Here is a 15,611-nt window from a genome sequence, read left to right as displayed (position 1 = left end):
TCCAGGTGGAGGTGAGGAAGCCCTCCAACTTGTTCTCCCAGAGGCTCTGAAGCCTGAGACCTTGAGGCAGCTGCACCAGGACCATGGGCACCAAGGTATTGAGCGCACCACTGAACTGGTCAGGCAGCGTTGCTATTGGCCCGGGATGTCCTCTGACATCAAGCAATGGGTTCAGCGTTGTGAACGCTGTCAGGTCGCAAAGGACTCAGGGTTGGGGCCTCATAGTTATATGGGTCACCTGTTGGCGTCTAGGCCAAATGAAATCCTGGCCATAGACTTCACGGTGTTGGAACCTTCCCGTAGTGGAGTTGAAAACGTTTTGGTTATGACTGACGTTTTTAGCAAATACACTGTTGCAGTCCCTACTCGGGACCAGCGGGCCTCTACTGTGGCCCAGGCCCTGTTAACAGAGTGGTTTTTTAAGTTTGGCGTTCCAAGCCGCCTCCACTCTGACCAGGGTAGAAATTTTGAGAGTTTGGTGATGCAACAGTTATGCGAATTGTATCGGGTAGCCAAGTCCCGTACAACCCCTTACCACCCAGCGGGTAATGGGCAGTGCGAACGGTTTAACCGAACCCTCCATAACCTCCTCCGGACTCTGCCATCATCTCAGAAACGCGACTGGGCTGCATGCTTACCGCATGTGCTCTTTTGCTATAATAGCACGCCACATCAGGGCACCGGAGAGTCACCGTTTCTCTTGATGTTTGGCAGGGATCCTAGGCTGCCTATTGATTTCCTTCTAGGCCGCGTTCAGGACCCAGTGCCTGGAGAGGTACAGGACTGGGTGGCCGAGCACCAAGCCAGGTTAATGGTGGCTTTTGAGGGAGCTCGGGCACGGTTGTCGCTGGCCGCTGACCGCCGTAAGGAACGGCATGACCAGAGAGTCCACCCTGTTCCTTTAAAGGTCGGTCAGCTGGTGTATCTTCGAGATCATAGCACCCGGGGCCGGCACAAGATCCAGGACCTTTGGAGCTCTGTGGTCTATCAGGTGTTGAGGGCACCCCAAGAGAACGGGGCTGTTTATACCATTGACCCCGTGGGAGACTTGGAGAAGGTTCGACATGTCCATCGTGACATGTTAAAGGCACAGGTCAGCCTAGGGCCACCTACACCTGGTCCACCGGTTCCACCCCCACCTGTACCCGCTGACTCAGAGCAGACCTCTCTGAGTGACGACGAGTTGTGGCTCCTTGTCCCTGAGGTACCCTCACACCCTGTCGCACCTGTGGTGTCACTTCCCGATGCCTCTAGAGTTCCATCGGTGGAGCTCAGGTCTACTCCCAGTGTGATTGTAGCACCCTCGACCTCTGCTCCCCCAGGTTCTTCCTCAGGCTCTGTTGAACAGTCTGAGGTGAGTGGGCCACATTTGCGGAGAACAGCACGTTCAACAGCTGGTCATCACTCAAATGTTTATCACTTGCCACGTCCTGTTGAATCTGCGTCAGTTGCTAATGCTCAGCTTGCCATATTCAGGCCATGGTGTTAGGTTCCTTGAGTTATTGTCGGGGCGCCAATACAAAAAAGGGGGGTAGATGTAGCCAGATGGGCTACTCGCCTTCCGTTGTTTTTCTTCTCTCATTCTCTCTCTCTCTCGCTCGCTCTACCACCCTCGCTCTCTTTCCACTGCACTCGCTCCTTGTATCAGGTGATCGGGTTAATTGGGAACCCACCTGCACATTGATTGCAGGGTGGCGCTAGCCTGTATAAAGCTAAGCCGATGTCTTGTTGGATTAATTCCTCCCGAGCTTCTGGTACGATACAGCAGTAAATGCTGGCGTACTGCGACGGATTGATCAGCAAGAGCCGATTATACGACAGCTACAGGTATGCTCTCGCTTAACCTTGGATTCCCTCCGAATACTGGAATTGGTGTTAATATCCTTTTCCGGCCTGTTGTAGCGCAGCAGTCTGTTTAATTCTGCCATTGCGGAGAGAGGTGTTCGTGGTATCTCCACCAATGAGAGTATAGTGCCTCCGGTCCTGGGGTAAGCTGTTAGAACTACTTTTATTAGCATTCATAGCTATAAGAGTTTAAGGTTACACTTATCTGTTTCAGGGTTCACTGCTGTACTCACCTCTCCATGGTAAATTGTCCAACCTAAATTGGAAGAGTGGACTGCCTTCTCAGTTGCTGTTGTGAACTCCTCCTTGGTGGAGTCTGCTGTCTTGTCTCGTTTTGTCTTATCTTGTTTTTATTAAGTAGGCTTACCTTTTTTTGGGTTCGCCTGGTGTTCTATTTTACCCTGGACTGTTGCTCGTACCCACACTTCTGTGATCGGGCTGAAGTGATTCTCTGCCCGAGTGTCGTGCTGGGACTCTAAATCGCCTGGGTGGCCGGTCTCAGCCGGTGGGGAGCCAGACCGGCCTACGCCTGAGAATAACTATTACCAGCACGAGTGGTAGTTTGACCCGTGGGGAATAAGCCTTTCCCGTGTGTGTGTGTGTGTGATTTCTTTTATTAAAGTTATTAACGTGTGTTTTAGTCTTTTTATGATTTGTAGCGAGCCTGACGCTCAGTGTCCTTTTATTCTTTTAACATACTTTTCTGTGTTTTATTTCAGTGAAGGAGGACGAGCCAGTGGCCCTGGGACCTCAGGTGGTGGGTCGTTTTCACACTTTCTTTTGTACAGCACTGGGTGGTCTGCAGTGATTCTTTTGGTGTGATTTTCTTTTGGTTCCACGGCTGCTGGTAAGTCCAAGTTCCACGATTGTTTATTTTTACTGTAGGACACTGTCAATAATGACGCTACATCTTGACTTTTAATATTTTATTTATAAAATATTATTTATAATATTTTATTTATTTCTATAAATAAAACTGTTTTAATATTGGAAGCCAACCTGCCTCAGTGTGCATCCTTGAATCTGTGCGGTCTTCTTTTATTCCTTTTATTTATTTTTCTTAAATATATTTCCTGGGGGTGTAATTCCCCTAGGTGGCGTTGTTAAGTTTATTTATTTTGTGCATAACCCCGCCGACCACTTGGTCACATAAACAAAGAGCTCACAATTGTGCAGTCAAAATGTAAACTAAAAGACGCTGAGCGCAATAACAAAGACAGATTTCACAGCTGCTCTGTTCCCAAGTTTTACTGTGTGACTGACAGCCTGGAGTTTGAAATCCGCTTCATAACCACGTCTCTTAACAGGTGCCATTTATGGTCCTTATACACACACAATACGGTAATATTACTTTGAAGCACAGTACGTATCACTCCGCGAAGCTCCTCGGTAGCCGTAATGCGCCGACAATCTATCAAGCGGTGCAGCTCCGTAGCTGACCAAAGTCGTACTCAAACATTTTTGACAGATTGCTGAGCGCTGTGTACCACATAAAATCGGTTCGCGGCCATCAAGCACAACCAGAATTCATACATAAGGCGCGCTATCAACTTTTGAGAGAATGAAAGGATTTTAGGGTTAGCGCGATTAGCTCATTAGCGCGGTTAGCTCGTTAGCATGGTTAGCTCGTTAACACGTTGACGCCGTCCAGCCCCACGCACGGGGCGATGCGCAGTAACTCGTTAACGGAGATTTGCCGTGTCCATCTTGTCGCTGCCTGCACGTGAAGCGATGGGGGAGGAGGGGGAGTTGTGTTCAGTGAAGGAGAGAGGCGAGGCCGAGTAACGTTGCGTAGAGACAAAAGTGGACGAAAGAGAGGCAAACTTGCGGCTCCACAACTATAATTATAACGTAACGTAGACTATATCGATATAAACGATATTGTCACATCTTATATCTCGTATAAAAATATATCGATATGTTTTAAAAACTCGATATATCGCCCAGCTCTAGTCATTAATATACTGCAACAACACGGGAATAGAGCAGCTGTGATAGAATTCAGCATTAATGAATCAATGGTACAGAAGTGGAGGAAGCAAGAAGAATGAGTTTAATAAAGTTTGACTTATCTGACTGTTTTGTTTGGCTTAATACACTTTATAATCCGGTGCGCTGACACATGAGTTTGACAGAGGAGTGGAGGAAAGGCAAGCGAGAGGGAGCTAGGGAACGAGGGAGAGAGAGGAGACATGACGGGCTGGGGAAACATGAACTGGAACACAAGAAGGGAAATGATGCGAGGGCTCATACAAGCACACAAACACAGACACACACAGAGAAACAGAGGGCAAAGACATAAGGGGAAACCAAATAATCCAAGAAATAAACAGGGACTATAAGAAACTCAAAATAGAATAACTGAGACTATAAATGAACCTGAATATAACTGAGAACCGTCACACTTATATTGCAAGATTATCTTTTGTTTTTGGACATATTCAGCCTACTTTACTTTTACTTTGTCAAACAGACTCTGTTTGAGTTACATTTTTTTCAACTGGCCTTACTTACAGTAATCAGTAAGTGAAGTGCCAGTCAGCAGATGGTTGCTGGTGTATTTTAAATTCGACTTTTGTATATTCAGCACTTGTATATTAACTGTCAGCATCTGAAACCGATTCAAAATTGTGAAACAACAAAAGTGAGCTTATTTTGTCCAGTGAGGTCCCTCCCTACTGTAATGTTAACTGGAAGAGGTTGTGGAAGTTCAATGAACTCCCAGGTAACTTCCTTTATTTTGTTTATGACTTGCAGTTTGTGTGTGTGTGTCTGTGTGTGTGTGTGTGTGTGTGTGTGTGTGTGTGTGTGTGTGTTTGTGCTTACCCCTGCACTCTTTGTTGGCGATTGTTGAAAACCACAAAAGTTTACATCAACGCAGAAAAACAATAAAAATCTTTTAAATACGCTTCAAACTTGTCGCTTGCTTTTATTCCTCTTGAATAAATTACACACAGATCAAATGGATTTACTCATATGAGAGAATTGAAATGATTTTGTGTGTGTGTACCTAAAATGTGCAAATGCACACAGAACAGACAGAAAGAGGAAGTAAATGTTAAATTAAAGCAGCGTCAGCTCCTGATTGATCAGACACAGGGACAAGCGACTGACAGGTTGAAGTTGTTCTCCTGAAGTATAACATATTTCCTCCATTTGGATCACTTTGACAATGAAGCTCCTGCATGCTGTGATCTTCTTCTTATCATGTGAGATCTGATGACCTTTGTATTGCTGTAGCTGTGTGTAGTTTTTCAATTAATCTTTTTATAATATTGATGCTAGCTTCTACACAGGGCGCAGAGGTGCTTGGTTGTGTTCCTGAATTTTTTTGACATGGCTGATATACTGTGGGATGCAAAAGTTTGGGCAACCTTGTTAATAGTCATTATTTTCCTGTATAAATCGTTGGTTGTTACAATAAAAAAGTCAGTTAAATATGTGATATAAGAGACACACACAGTGATATTTGAGAGGTGAAATGAAGTTTATTGGATTTACAGAAAGTGTGCAATAATTGTTTAAACAAAATCAGGCAGGTGCATAAATTTAGGCAACACAAATGGAATCAATATTTAGTAGATCCACCTTCTGCAGAAATGGCAGCCTCTAAACGCTTCCTGTAGGTTCCAATGAGAGTCTGGATTTTGGTTGAAGGTATTTTGGACCGTTCCTCTTTACAGAACATCTCTAGTTCATTCAGGTTTGATGGCGTCCGAGGATGGACAGCTCTCTTTAACTCACACCACAGATTTTCAATAATATGTCAGTCTGCCCCAGGGCAGCTGTGGCTACAACTGCAGCTTGCCTCCTCCAGTGTGTGAATGTGTGTGTGAATGGGTGGATGACTGGGTGTGTAAAGTGCTTTGGGGTCTCTAGGGGGGACTAGTAAAAGTGCTATACAAATACAGGCCATTTACCATTAAGGTCTGGGGACTGAGATGAGCGCTTTACTAGTCCCTAAGGACCCCAAAGCGCTTTTTACATTCAGTCATCCACCCATTCACACACACATTCACACACTGGTGATGGCAAGCTACATTGTAGCCACAGCCACCCTGGGGCGCACTGACAGAGGCGAGGCTGCCGGACACTGGCGCCACCAGGCCCTCTGACCACCACCAGTAGGCAGTAGGTGAAGTGTCTTGCCCAAGGACACAACGACCGAGACTGTCCAAGCCGGGGCTCGAACCGGCAACCTTCCAATTACAAGGCGACTCTTGAGCCACAATCCAGCCCCGGCGCAGCTTCAGCTTTGTCACTGATTCCTGGACATTGGGCTCCAGAATCTGCTAATACTGAGCGAAATCCATGTGTCCCTCAACTTTGACAGGATTCCCAGTCCCTGCACTGGCCACACAGCCCCACAGCGTGATGGAACCACCACCATATTTCACTGTAGACAGCAGGTGTTTTTCTTGGAAGGCTGTGTTCTTTTTCCTCCGTGCATAACGCCCCTTGTTATGTCCAAATAACTCAGTTTTAGTTTCATCAGTCCACAGCAGCTTATTCCAGAATGAAGCTGGTTTGTCCAAATGTGCTTTAGCAAACCTCAAGCAGTTCTGTTTGTGCTGTGGGCGGAGAAAAGGCTTCCTCTGCATCACTCTCACATGCAGCATCTCCTTGTGTAAAGTGCGCCAAATGTTTGAACGATGCACAGCGACTCCATCTGCTGCAAGACGATGTTGTAGGTCTTTAGTGCTGGTCTGTGGGTCGACTCTGACTGTTCTCACCATCGCTTCTGTCTATCTGAGATTTTTCTTGGTCTGCCACTTCGAGCCTTAACTTGAACTGAGCCTGTGGTCTTTCATTTTCTCAATATGTTCCTAACTGTGGAAACAGACGGCTTAAATCTCTGAGACAGCTTTCTGTATCCTTCCCCTAAACCATGATGGTCAACAATCTTTGTCTTCAGGTCATTTAAACAATGTCTTTTTATTAAGAGGTTTCCTTTTATACACATAAACATCAACATATATATTATACATATAAACAGAAAGAAAAGAGAAGGGTTACAGATGATCTGTACATTAAGGTTAAGTAGTACATTTAGGCTGTGAAATGAGTTCAGAAATGTATCTTCAGCTGTGAAATAAAAGGAAAAAAAAGAAAAATAAAAAAGGGAAAGAAAGAGAAAAAAGAAAGAAAAATATAAACATATGTATAATATATCCCAAATAACATAATCCCTGCCAAATAATCCCATTCATCCCCACCCAGGTCACTGCCCTAGACCTGCACACTGTATTTCCGCACCTGACTTAAGAGAGTTTGCTGAAAAATTCTTATAGATTTTGAAAGGCATCAAGGATGTTTTGAAATTTCCCAGTGGAGTTGTGAAGTGAGTGTCTTATCTTTTCCAGTTTTAGACAGGCCATGAGGTCATATAACCACTGCTTGTGAGTGTGAGGGGCAGCGTCCCACCACCTCAGTAGGATTGCCCTCCCGGCCAACAGGGAGCAGAATGATAGTGCCTGTTTTTTAGAGGCTGGTAGAAGCACCTCATTCCCACTGATGCCAAACAGAGCAAGAAGGGGGGCAGGGGCCAGCGTCACACTGAGAATCCTGGACAGGGTATGAAAAACCTCTGACCAGAACTGAATGGGCTCTATGCACCACTTTGAACTGGATTAAACAGTGGCGGGCACATAATGATGTTGTGTTGAGTGTTGTGTCTTGAGCTTGGATGAAGTTGTATGTGTCAAATTTAACATTTTATTGTAAAGCAAGGAAATCAGCCCTCTATTGGTTGGATTGAATTGTAGGATAGTTTCTAATAGTGTAGGCTCTGGTGGAGGCTTGAGCTCGAAGTCTGGGAAAAAATAAAGTGCCTGACTTGCAAGTATCTGAAAAAGTGTAATGATGGAAGAATATAACCTTCCAACTTAATCAGGTTTGTCACCGTGCACATAAAATTTGGATTTGTCATGTAAGAGTAAACGTTCAGTCGAGTACGTTGTGAGTAGGTCAAGTATTGTTTTAAGTTCTACACGCTTTTTAAATATTTCATGACTCTGTTTGAGAGCATACTGTTCATCAGTCTCCTTAATTTGTTGCATGAACTTATTTCTTTCATGGGTGGACTGTTTTGTAATTCTTGCTGAATAAGCAATAATCTGGCCTCTGATATACGCCTTAAAGGCATCCCATACGACAAGGCTGGAAGTCTCTGGGGAAGAGTTGGTGGCAAAGTAAATGCGTATCTCATCCTGGATAAACTTTACAAAATTTTCATCCAACAGGAGGGTCGAATTGAAACGCCATTGTGCAGCTTTAACAGGAGGATGTGGAAGAGACAGAAACAGAGTAAGAGAGGCGTGATCTGAAATAACTATGCTATGTTAGGCACAGGAGTGGACCTGCTGCAGACAATAGTGTCAATGATAAAGTAATCAATTCTTGAATATGTATGGTGCACATGTGAAAAATAGGAGTAATCTCTTTTATGAGGATTTAGAGTACGCCAAACATCACACATTCCATATTCTGATAGAAAGGCATGAATGACAGATGCAGATTTGCTTAAATCATTGCTCTTAGTGGATGAGTGATCCAGGGCTGGGTCTAACCAGCAGTTTAAATCACCCCCCAGAAAAAGAGAGTAGATATTTAAGTTGGGTAAAGAGGAGAATAGTTGTTTAAAGAAATTCTCGTCATCTGTATTAGGAGCATACACATTTACTAGAGCAACAAGACTGTTATACAGTTTCCCACTGACTATGACATATCTGCCATATTTGTCTGCTACGACATTGTGGGCCTCAAAGGGAGTGTTTTGCCTGACCAATATAGAGACCCCCCGTGCCCTAGCTTGCCCTCCCCACAACAAAAAATGGCTGCCAAAAAAAAGAACAAGAACAAGCAGCGAGCTCTTCAAACTTAACATACTTAGAGTGTTACTACTCCTGTCTATGATAGCAATAACCTAGGTGTTGAAGCAATCGAACCACTGCTCCAGTGGCCATAGCAAAGTAAGCTGAAACCCCTTATAATACTGTTAAGTTTTGAAACTGTACTGTAAGTCCAAATGTAATTGCTGGAGTGTTTCAAAGCAGAGTCCAAGTATGTAAACAAACAACCAAACACAAAAAAGATGATGTAGTTCAATAAGTACTACTGGTATAACTGAATTATTGAATGAGAACCGACAGAAGGCTACGAATAGATAACAAAACTCCCCGTCTCTGTGCAGCAGGTATTACATCATTAGCCAATGGGTAGAGGTCAATGAGGTTGCCTCCTTATTTATCAAAGAAAAAGAAAATTATTGTCATTTGAGAGTTGTTTTGAGACCCCCATGTTGCTACTCTTCAGAGAAAATTAAAACAGGAGGGAAACTTACAATTGACCCCCTTAAATACTCTTTCTCATTATTGGATTCACCTGTGTATGTAGGTCAGGGGTCACTGAGCTTACCGAGCCAATTTGAGTTCCAATAATTAGTTTTGAAGGTTTTTGAATCAATAAAATGACAACAGTGCCCAAATTTATGCACCTGCCTGATTCTGTTTAATTAATTATTTCACACTGTCTGTAAACCCAATAAACTTCATTTCACTTCTCAAATATCACTGTGTGTGTCTCCTGACATTTTATTATTATAACAACCAACGATTTATACAGGAAAATAATGACTATTAACAAGGTTGCCCAAACTTTTGCATCCCACTGTAGGTGCTTCAGACCTGCACTAGTTAGCATGCTGTTAGTTTCCCCTGTCAAACCTACGGTCACAGACAGAGGGAGGCAGAGCTGTCTGTTTGGGCTAATTCACCATTTAGCTGTCACAAGAAACGCACAGTTCGTGACCATGGCGCAGACAAACAGATCACATTTTGTACCCGTTTAACATCTTGTATTGACACTGAGCTGAATCACCTGTTTTCACTGTTTCTCTGTCTAACAGGTACAACTGGGTTTGTCAAAGCCAGGATTTGGGTTGGACCTGAAGGAGGGAATTTATCACTTCGTGGTTACTTCACTGTGTCTGGAAACACAAAGTTCTTCTGTAAGGAAAAATGTGAGCGAGCAGAGAACATTCTCATTAAAACAGATGGAACCACAGCTCAGAGCGGCAGATGGAAGGTTGAATACAAAAATGCATCTTCAGGAAGAGGAATGCTGTTTTTCACCATCACACATACGATTAAGTCTGATTCAGGAATGTACCGGTTTGGTTTGGGTCAATCTTCAGCTCCAGATTCATACTTAGACATTGAGGTCAGAGTTTCCAACGGTGAGTTTCTATCAAACGTCATTGAATTCATAACTGTGGAATGCCAGGACTGCCATAATGAATTAATTAAATACATCATTAACCTCTGAAGCCCCAAGCCTACCTGATCTCCTGCCTTTTGCCCCCGTATCGGGGGGGGGGGGGGGGGGGGGGGTTGGGGCTTAACAGGTTAAATAATTAATTAAATGTGTGAATAATTAATTAATTAATTCAATGTGTCGTAAATATTTTTTTAAATTAATTATTTCCAATTTGAATTAATTATTGCCACATTTCATTAATTATTTAATGGTGTATTTAATTAATTCATTATGGCTCTCCTCCATAATCCACCTGCTCTCATACCTGCATAAACTCTCAGGCTAAATACAGACCTATTTTAACTCAGACATTTTAATTAGTTATTATCTAATTCATAGATTACACTGACTTGAATTCACTGAATACACTGTATTAAAATGAGTTCAACTGATTTCAATTACACTCAAAGCAGACTAGATTATAACACACTTTGAGTAATAACACACTGAAGCTCTGCGTTAGACTAGCACAGGAAATGTTGTCACTAGAGTGTAACAGCTGACAGGAAGTACAGATAGTATTTAATGAGTTTTCATCTATTTTATAGAATTTAATAAAAGCTCTGGATTCTTCCGTGCGCAGACTGAGGGAGAAGAAATCTCATTCCCATGTCCCAATGCTGTCCATGGGCAGAGGAAGTTCCTTTGCAAAAAGCCGTGTAAAAAAGAAGGAAATATTTTGATTGACACAACTAACGACAAAGCCGAGAATGGCAGGTACAGCATCAAATACACAAAAGGATCTGCCGTTGGACTGTATGCAGCCATCAGACAGCTGACCAAGTCTGACACGGGACAGTACTGGTGTGGTTACGGCGACCCTTTGTCTCCGGACTCATACTACACTGACGATATTTTTGTCGTAGAGGGTAAGTTTCTTTACCAAATCATGACAAATTTCTTTGTGTATTTATAATTGAATGTGTTTCAGAATCTGTAATTAACCATTTTCACCAAAATCATTATGTTTCTAACACACACACACACACACACACACACACACACACACACACACACACACACACACACACACACCCAGAGGTAGGAAGGAGTCTGAACAATCGGATGCAGGTTTATTTATCAATTAATGAATTTGGGATGTGTGGTGTAAAGAAGAAAAAAGGTTGTGACCACTTACACCCAGAACTGCTGAAGACTTAATTCTGACTCCATAAAAATCAATGTTAATGCCTGATAAGATAAGATAAGATAACCTTTATTAGTCCCACACGTGGGAAATTTGTTTGCATTCGGAGCGGACATGCTCCGTTTTGCGTAACTATTTTTAAAGCCTGGTAGAACTGCAACCATATAAGCTAGCGTAATATTTTTTTTGCATATGAAACAGGAGGAAGTGTACTTACATCTTATACATTCAGCTTGTGCTAGTTCACGGTTTCCTTCCACATAAAGCTTTGCAAAAATTGCATGAAAAGCATTTGCAGCAACAAAAACACAATATTCCAGAAACACGCTTTGCCGATCTGACCGTCAGCACGATCTAGCTGATGCCCAAAACGGGAAGTGATGTCATTTTTACGGAAAATGTTTTTTCCTATAGGGCATTTACAGAGATATGCTGGTGTTTTTAAAATTCATGTTTGAGTTTAAGCCTTTCTGTGTAGTTTCTGGGATGCTTAGAATTCAGATTACACTGTAAGAAATAGTTGATTTTGATGCACATGCTGTTTATTTTGCAAATTTGCATTAGAACTTGGCTCTACGGTAAATCTTAAAGGGTTAAAAGACATTTTCCAGTTGGTGAAGGTATGTGCACTGGCACTGAGGTCAGCTGGCCTGTCAGGTTGTGACCAACTTTGACTGTAGGTAAACTAATGAGATACTTAACTGATTATAGTATTGATTCTGTATTTTGTTTCTATTCAGTACTGTTAGCACAATTAACTTGCTGAATCGTACCAGGATTTTCTTTAATTGATTAACTACTTTGCGTTGATTGTTTGCAGCTTCAAACCCTCCTGACTCGACACAACAGACAACAACACAGAGTCACACTTTCACTGCAGGACTCTCCAAACCGTCATCAGACTGTCCAGGCTTCGTCCTGCCTCTGGTTGTGTGTCTGTCCTTGGTTGGAGCTTTACTGTTGTGTGTTGGTCTCCTGCTCTACTACATTAGTAAATTGAAGAGGAAAGCTGTATTAAACATCAGAAACAATGACTACACGGTCATGAAGGTGAGTTTCCTTAAATCATTTTGCTTTTTTAAAAGATTTATTATGATAATAACCAAAGAAAATAAAAATCTGTTTACTGCTTAAATTTTCTGATTGACACGTTTCACCACGTTTTCACCAACATTGAGCAGTCTGAACAACATCAGCTTCAAAGTCTGATCAGTGTCTGAGAGAATAAACATAATCTGTGTGGAAGCACAAGGACACACGGTCATTTGGATCAAACTGATTCAAGAATTTGAAATATGTTGTCGGCTGAAACTTGTTCTTTTATTTTCAGTTGTCTTCTATCAACGATGATTAGACTCCTTCCTCTGCACATGAAGACTCCAAAATGACCAGGAACAGAACTACCCTGCATTTATAAAGATGAACATGTAAAAGTAATGCTAATGTTGTGTAGCTTAAGAAGTTTAGTCAAAATTTAATTTTCGTGAAAACAAAACAAAAAATCTAATTGAAGTGTGTGCAGCATCTTTGTTTTTCAGTCAGAGCCACCACACTAGTAAAATGTCAACGTGATGTTGGCAAAAATGCCATAAAATCTTAAGGATTCAGTACATTAAATGTCAGGTGTGTTTCCAGAACCACTAAAAACTGCTGTAATCAAACCTATACTGAAAAAGGATGATCTTGACAAGACACAAATGAACAACTACAGGCCGATCTCAAATCTCCCATTTTTAAGTAAGATCATTGAAAGAGCAGTTTCTCAACAGCTCAATTAATTCTTAACACAGAATAACTGCTATGATGCCTTCCAGTCAGGTTTTAGACATATGTTAAACACTTTGCCACAGCGGATTTAGTGCTGTGGTTCTGTCTGAATACAGAGAGTGGAAAAATGTCAGTCTTAGTTTTACTGGATCTCAGTGCAGCATTTGATACAGTTGACCACAACATATTACTCAAACGACTGGAGAACTGGGCAGGTCTTTCAGGAACTGTACTAAACTGGTTCAAAACATACGTAGAAAACAGGAAATACTTTGTATCAATAGGTAACTTCACATCTGAGCAGACAAGCATCACATGTGGAGTTCCCCAAGGTTCCATCTTGGGACCCCTTCTGTTTAACATCTACATGCTCCCACTGGCACAGATTATAAACAACAACAAAATAAACTACCACAGCTATGCAGATGACACACAAATATATATCACAATGTCACCAGGAGACCGAGGCTCTGTACAGGCTCTTGGTAAATGCATTGAGGAAATCAATGACTGGTTGTGCCACAATTTTCTTCAGCTAAACAAAAACAAACTGAGGTAATAGTCTTTGGCGCCAAAGAAAAACGATTACAGGTCACCAGAGAACTTCAATCTATACATCTAAAAACCACAAACCAGGAGAGAAATGTGGGTGTAGTGATGGATGCAGACCTAAACTTAGAAAAACACATTAAGACAATAACAAAATCAGCTTACTATCACCTCAAGAATATATCAAGGATAAAAGATCTGATGTCTCAACAGGACCTGGAAAAACTAGTCCATGCATTCATCTTTAGTAGGCTTGATTACTGTAACAGCATCTTTACAGGTCTACCTAAAAAATCAGTCAGACAACTACAGCTCATTCAGAACTCTGCTGCTCGAGTCCTCACTAAGACCAAAAAAGTGGACCACATCAGTCCAGCTCTGAGGTCCTTACACTGGCTGCCTGTCCGTCAGAGGATAGACTTTAAAGTTCTGATGCTGGTCTATAAAGCTCTGAATGGTTTAGGACCAAAATACATCAGTGACCTCCTGACCCAGTATGAACCTTCCAGATCCCTCAGGTCATCTGGATCCGGTCTTTTATCAGTTCCCAGAGTCAGAACCAGACACGGAGAAGCTGCATTCAGCTTTTATGCTCCTTATATCTGAAACAAACTCCCAGAAAGCCTCAGATCAGCTGAAACACTGTTTATTTAAATCCAGGTTGAAGACTCACCTGTTCTCAGCTGCATTTGAATAAAGCACCAAATCCACACTTTTAAACTTAAATTTCAAAACTTATATTTTATCTACTGATTTTATCTACTTTTTGATCAATTTTAAATCGTGCTTTTTATTGTTTTTGTTTTTTAATGTCTTTGTAAAGCACTTTGAGTCACCTTGTTGTTAAATTGTGCTATACAAATAAACTTGCCTTGCCTTACATTACAAACCAGTGGCTGTTTACATTGTTGGTATGTTCATCTTTTACAAAGATCTGTGAGCACATCAACAACTGCCTGTTGTGTATTTGTGATATTGACAAAAAAAGAAAATAGTCGGATTTCGAGCATCTAGTTCATAATTCACTCCTCAGCTACGGTCGCCATGAGTGCAGAGCTAAAAGCTAAAAGGTGACCTTGAGGGTCACCTTACATTAGCAGAACCAAAGGTGCCTATAAATAAAATTTATTATTATTATTATTATTATTATGCATTTTGCATTAAACTGTTAAATACAGTGAAACTGTATAAAATACATATTAAAAAGTTCAGTATTACGGTAAAATACTGGCAGCTGTGGTTACCAGAATTTCACGTGGAAAATATAGTGACAATGCAGAATACATAACGGTATACTGTGTTGAGAAATGTAAAATTCACAGTGAACTTTGGTTTCTGCACAATAATTACATTAAAATAAAAAACCAATATAATGTAAACCTGTTAAAATACAATTTTAAGAAGATAAGATAACCTTTATTAGTCCCACATGTGGGAAATTTGTTGAATTGAAGAAGCTTGATTACCGTCTCCTATTGACAAAGCACAGAAGAGCTGTTGTCAAGAGATGTACTCTAAGACACGTCTTCAGCTGAGAATCAGAGAGGAGAAACACACAGTTTTTACTTGCAGCAAGGGCAGCCACAGAGCGCCCGCACGAGAGTGAGCGCTCAGGGACTTGCGCTCTGCCACTGCCCTGGTCTTTATTTATAGACATCAGTGGGCGTTTGTTCCTTACATTGGAATGTGGATGTTTATATGTGTGTGTGCGTGTGTGTGTCAGAGTGTGACCCCATAAAGACTTCCCTAAACCTGCTGGTCTGGAAGTCCATCAGTTCATCTAAACAAAAGGCACTTAGCCTAAAACAGACATAGATACATTCATCCTACCACAAAACAGTAAGAGAAGGTACGACCTCTCCCCTGCTCCCAGGCTGTGGGTGTGAATGCCAGAGCACTCTGGAATGTACACAAAGTCTTGTAGTGAACAACAGCCTAAGTCAACATGCAGTATTCTACCTTATATGCAAACTTATATTATTAAAAG

The 15,611-nt window shown here is 41.9% G+C and overlaps 1 protein-coding gene and 1 long non-coding RNA gene across 3 annotated transcripts; both read left to right on the top strand.

Moving 5' to 3' along the window:
• Nucleotides 1–1,585: 1,585 nt before the first annotated feature.
• LOC145422942 (uncharacterized) lies at nucleotides 1,586–2,843 on the top strand. Of its 2 annotated transcripts, none has more exons than XR_013904101.1 (3): nucleotides 1,586–1,827; nucleotides 1,903–1,988; nucleotides 2,565–2,843. It is a non-coding gene; the product is annotated as an uncharacterized LOC145422942 (long non-coding RNA). The 2 variants fall into 2 exon arrangements; XR_013904102.1 differs by lacking the exon at nucleotides 2,565–2,843 and adding an exon at nucleotides 2,060–2,438 and having other exon boundaries at nucleotides 1,660–1,827.
• Nucleotides 2,844–4,941: 2,098 nt separating this feature from the next.
• Nucleotides 4,942–14,516, top strand: LOC145423194 (polymeric immunoglobulin receptor-like). The gene is made up of 5 exons (XM_080295414.1): nucleotides 4,942–5,054; nucleotides 9,752–10,081; nucleotides 10,710–11,030; nucleotides 12,129–12,358; nucleotides 12,639–14,516. The coding sequence occupies exons 1-5, from the start codon at nucleotides 5,018–5,020 to the stop codon at nucleotides 12,660–12,662; spliced, it is 942 nt and encodes a 313-aa protein (XP_080151540.1). The 5' UTR covers nucleotides 4,942–5,017; the 3' UTR covers nucleotides 12,663–14,516.
• Nucleotides 14,517–15,611: the final 1,095 nt, after the last annotated feature.

The sequence above is a fragment of the Astatotilapia calliptera genome, chromosome 20 (assembly GCF_964374335.1).
Source record: "Astatotilapia calliptera chromosome 20, fAstCal68.1, whole genome shotgun sequence".
Lineage (NCBI taxonomy): Eukaryota > Metazoa > Chordata > Actinopteri > Cichliformes > Cichlidae > Astatotilapia > Astatotilapia calliptera.
Note: the sequence above shows the minus strand (reverse complement) of the source record. Positions and strands in the feature narration are given on the sequence as shown.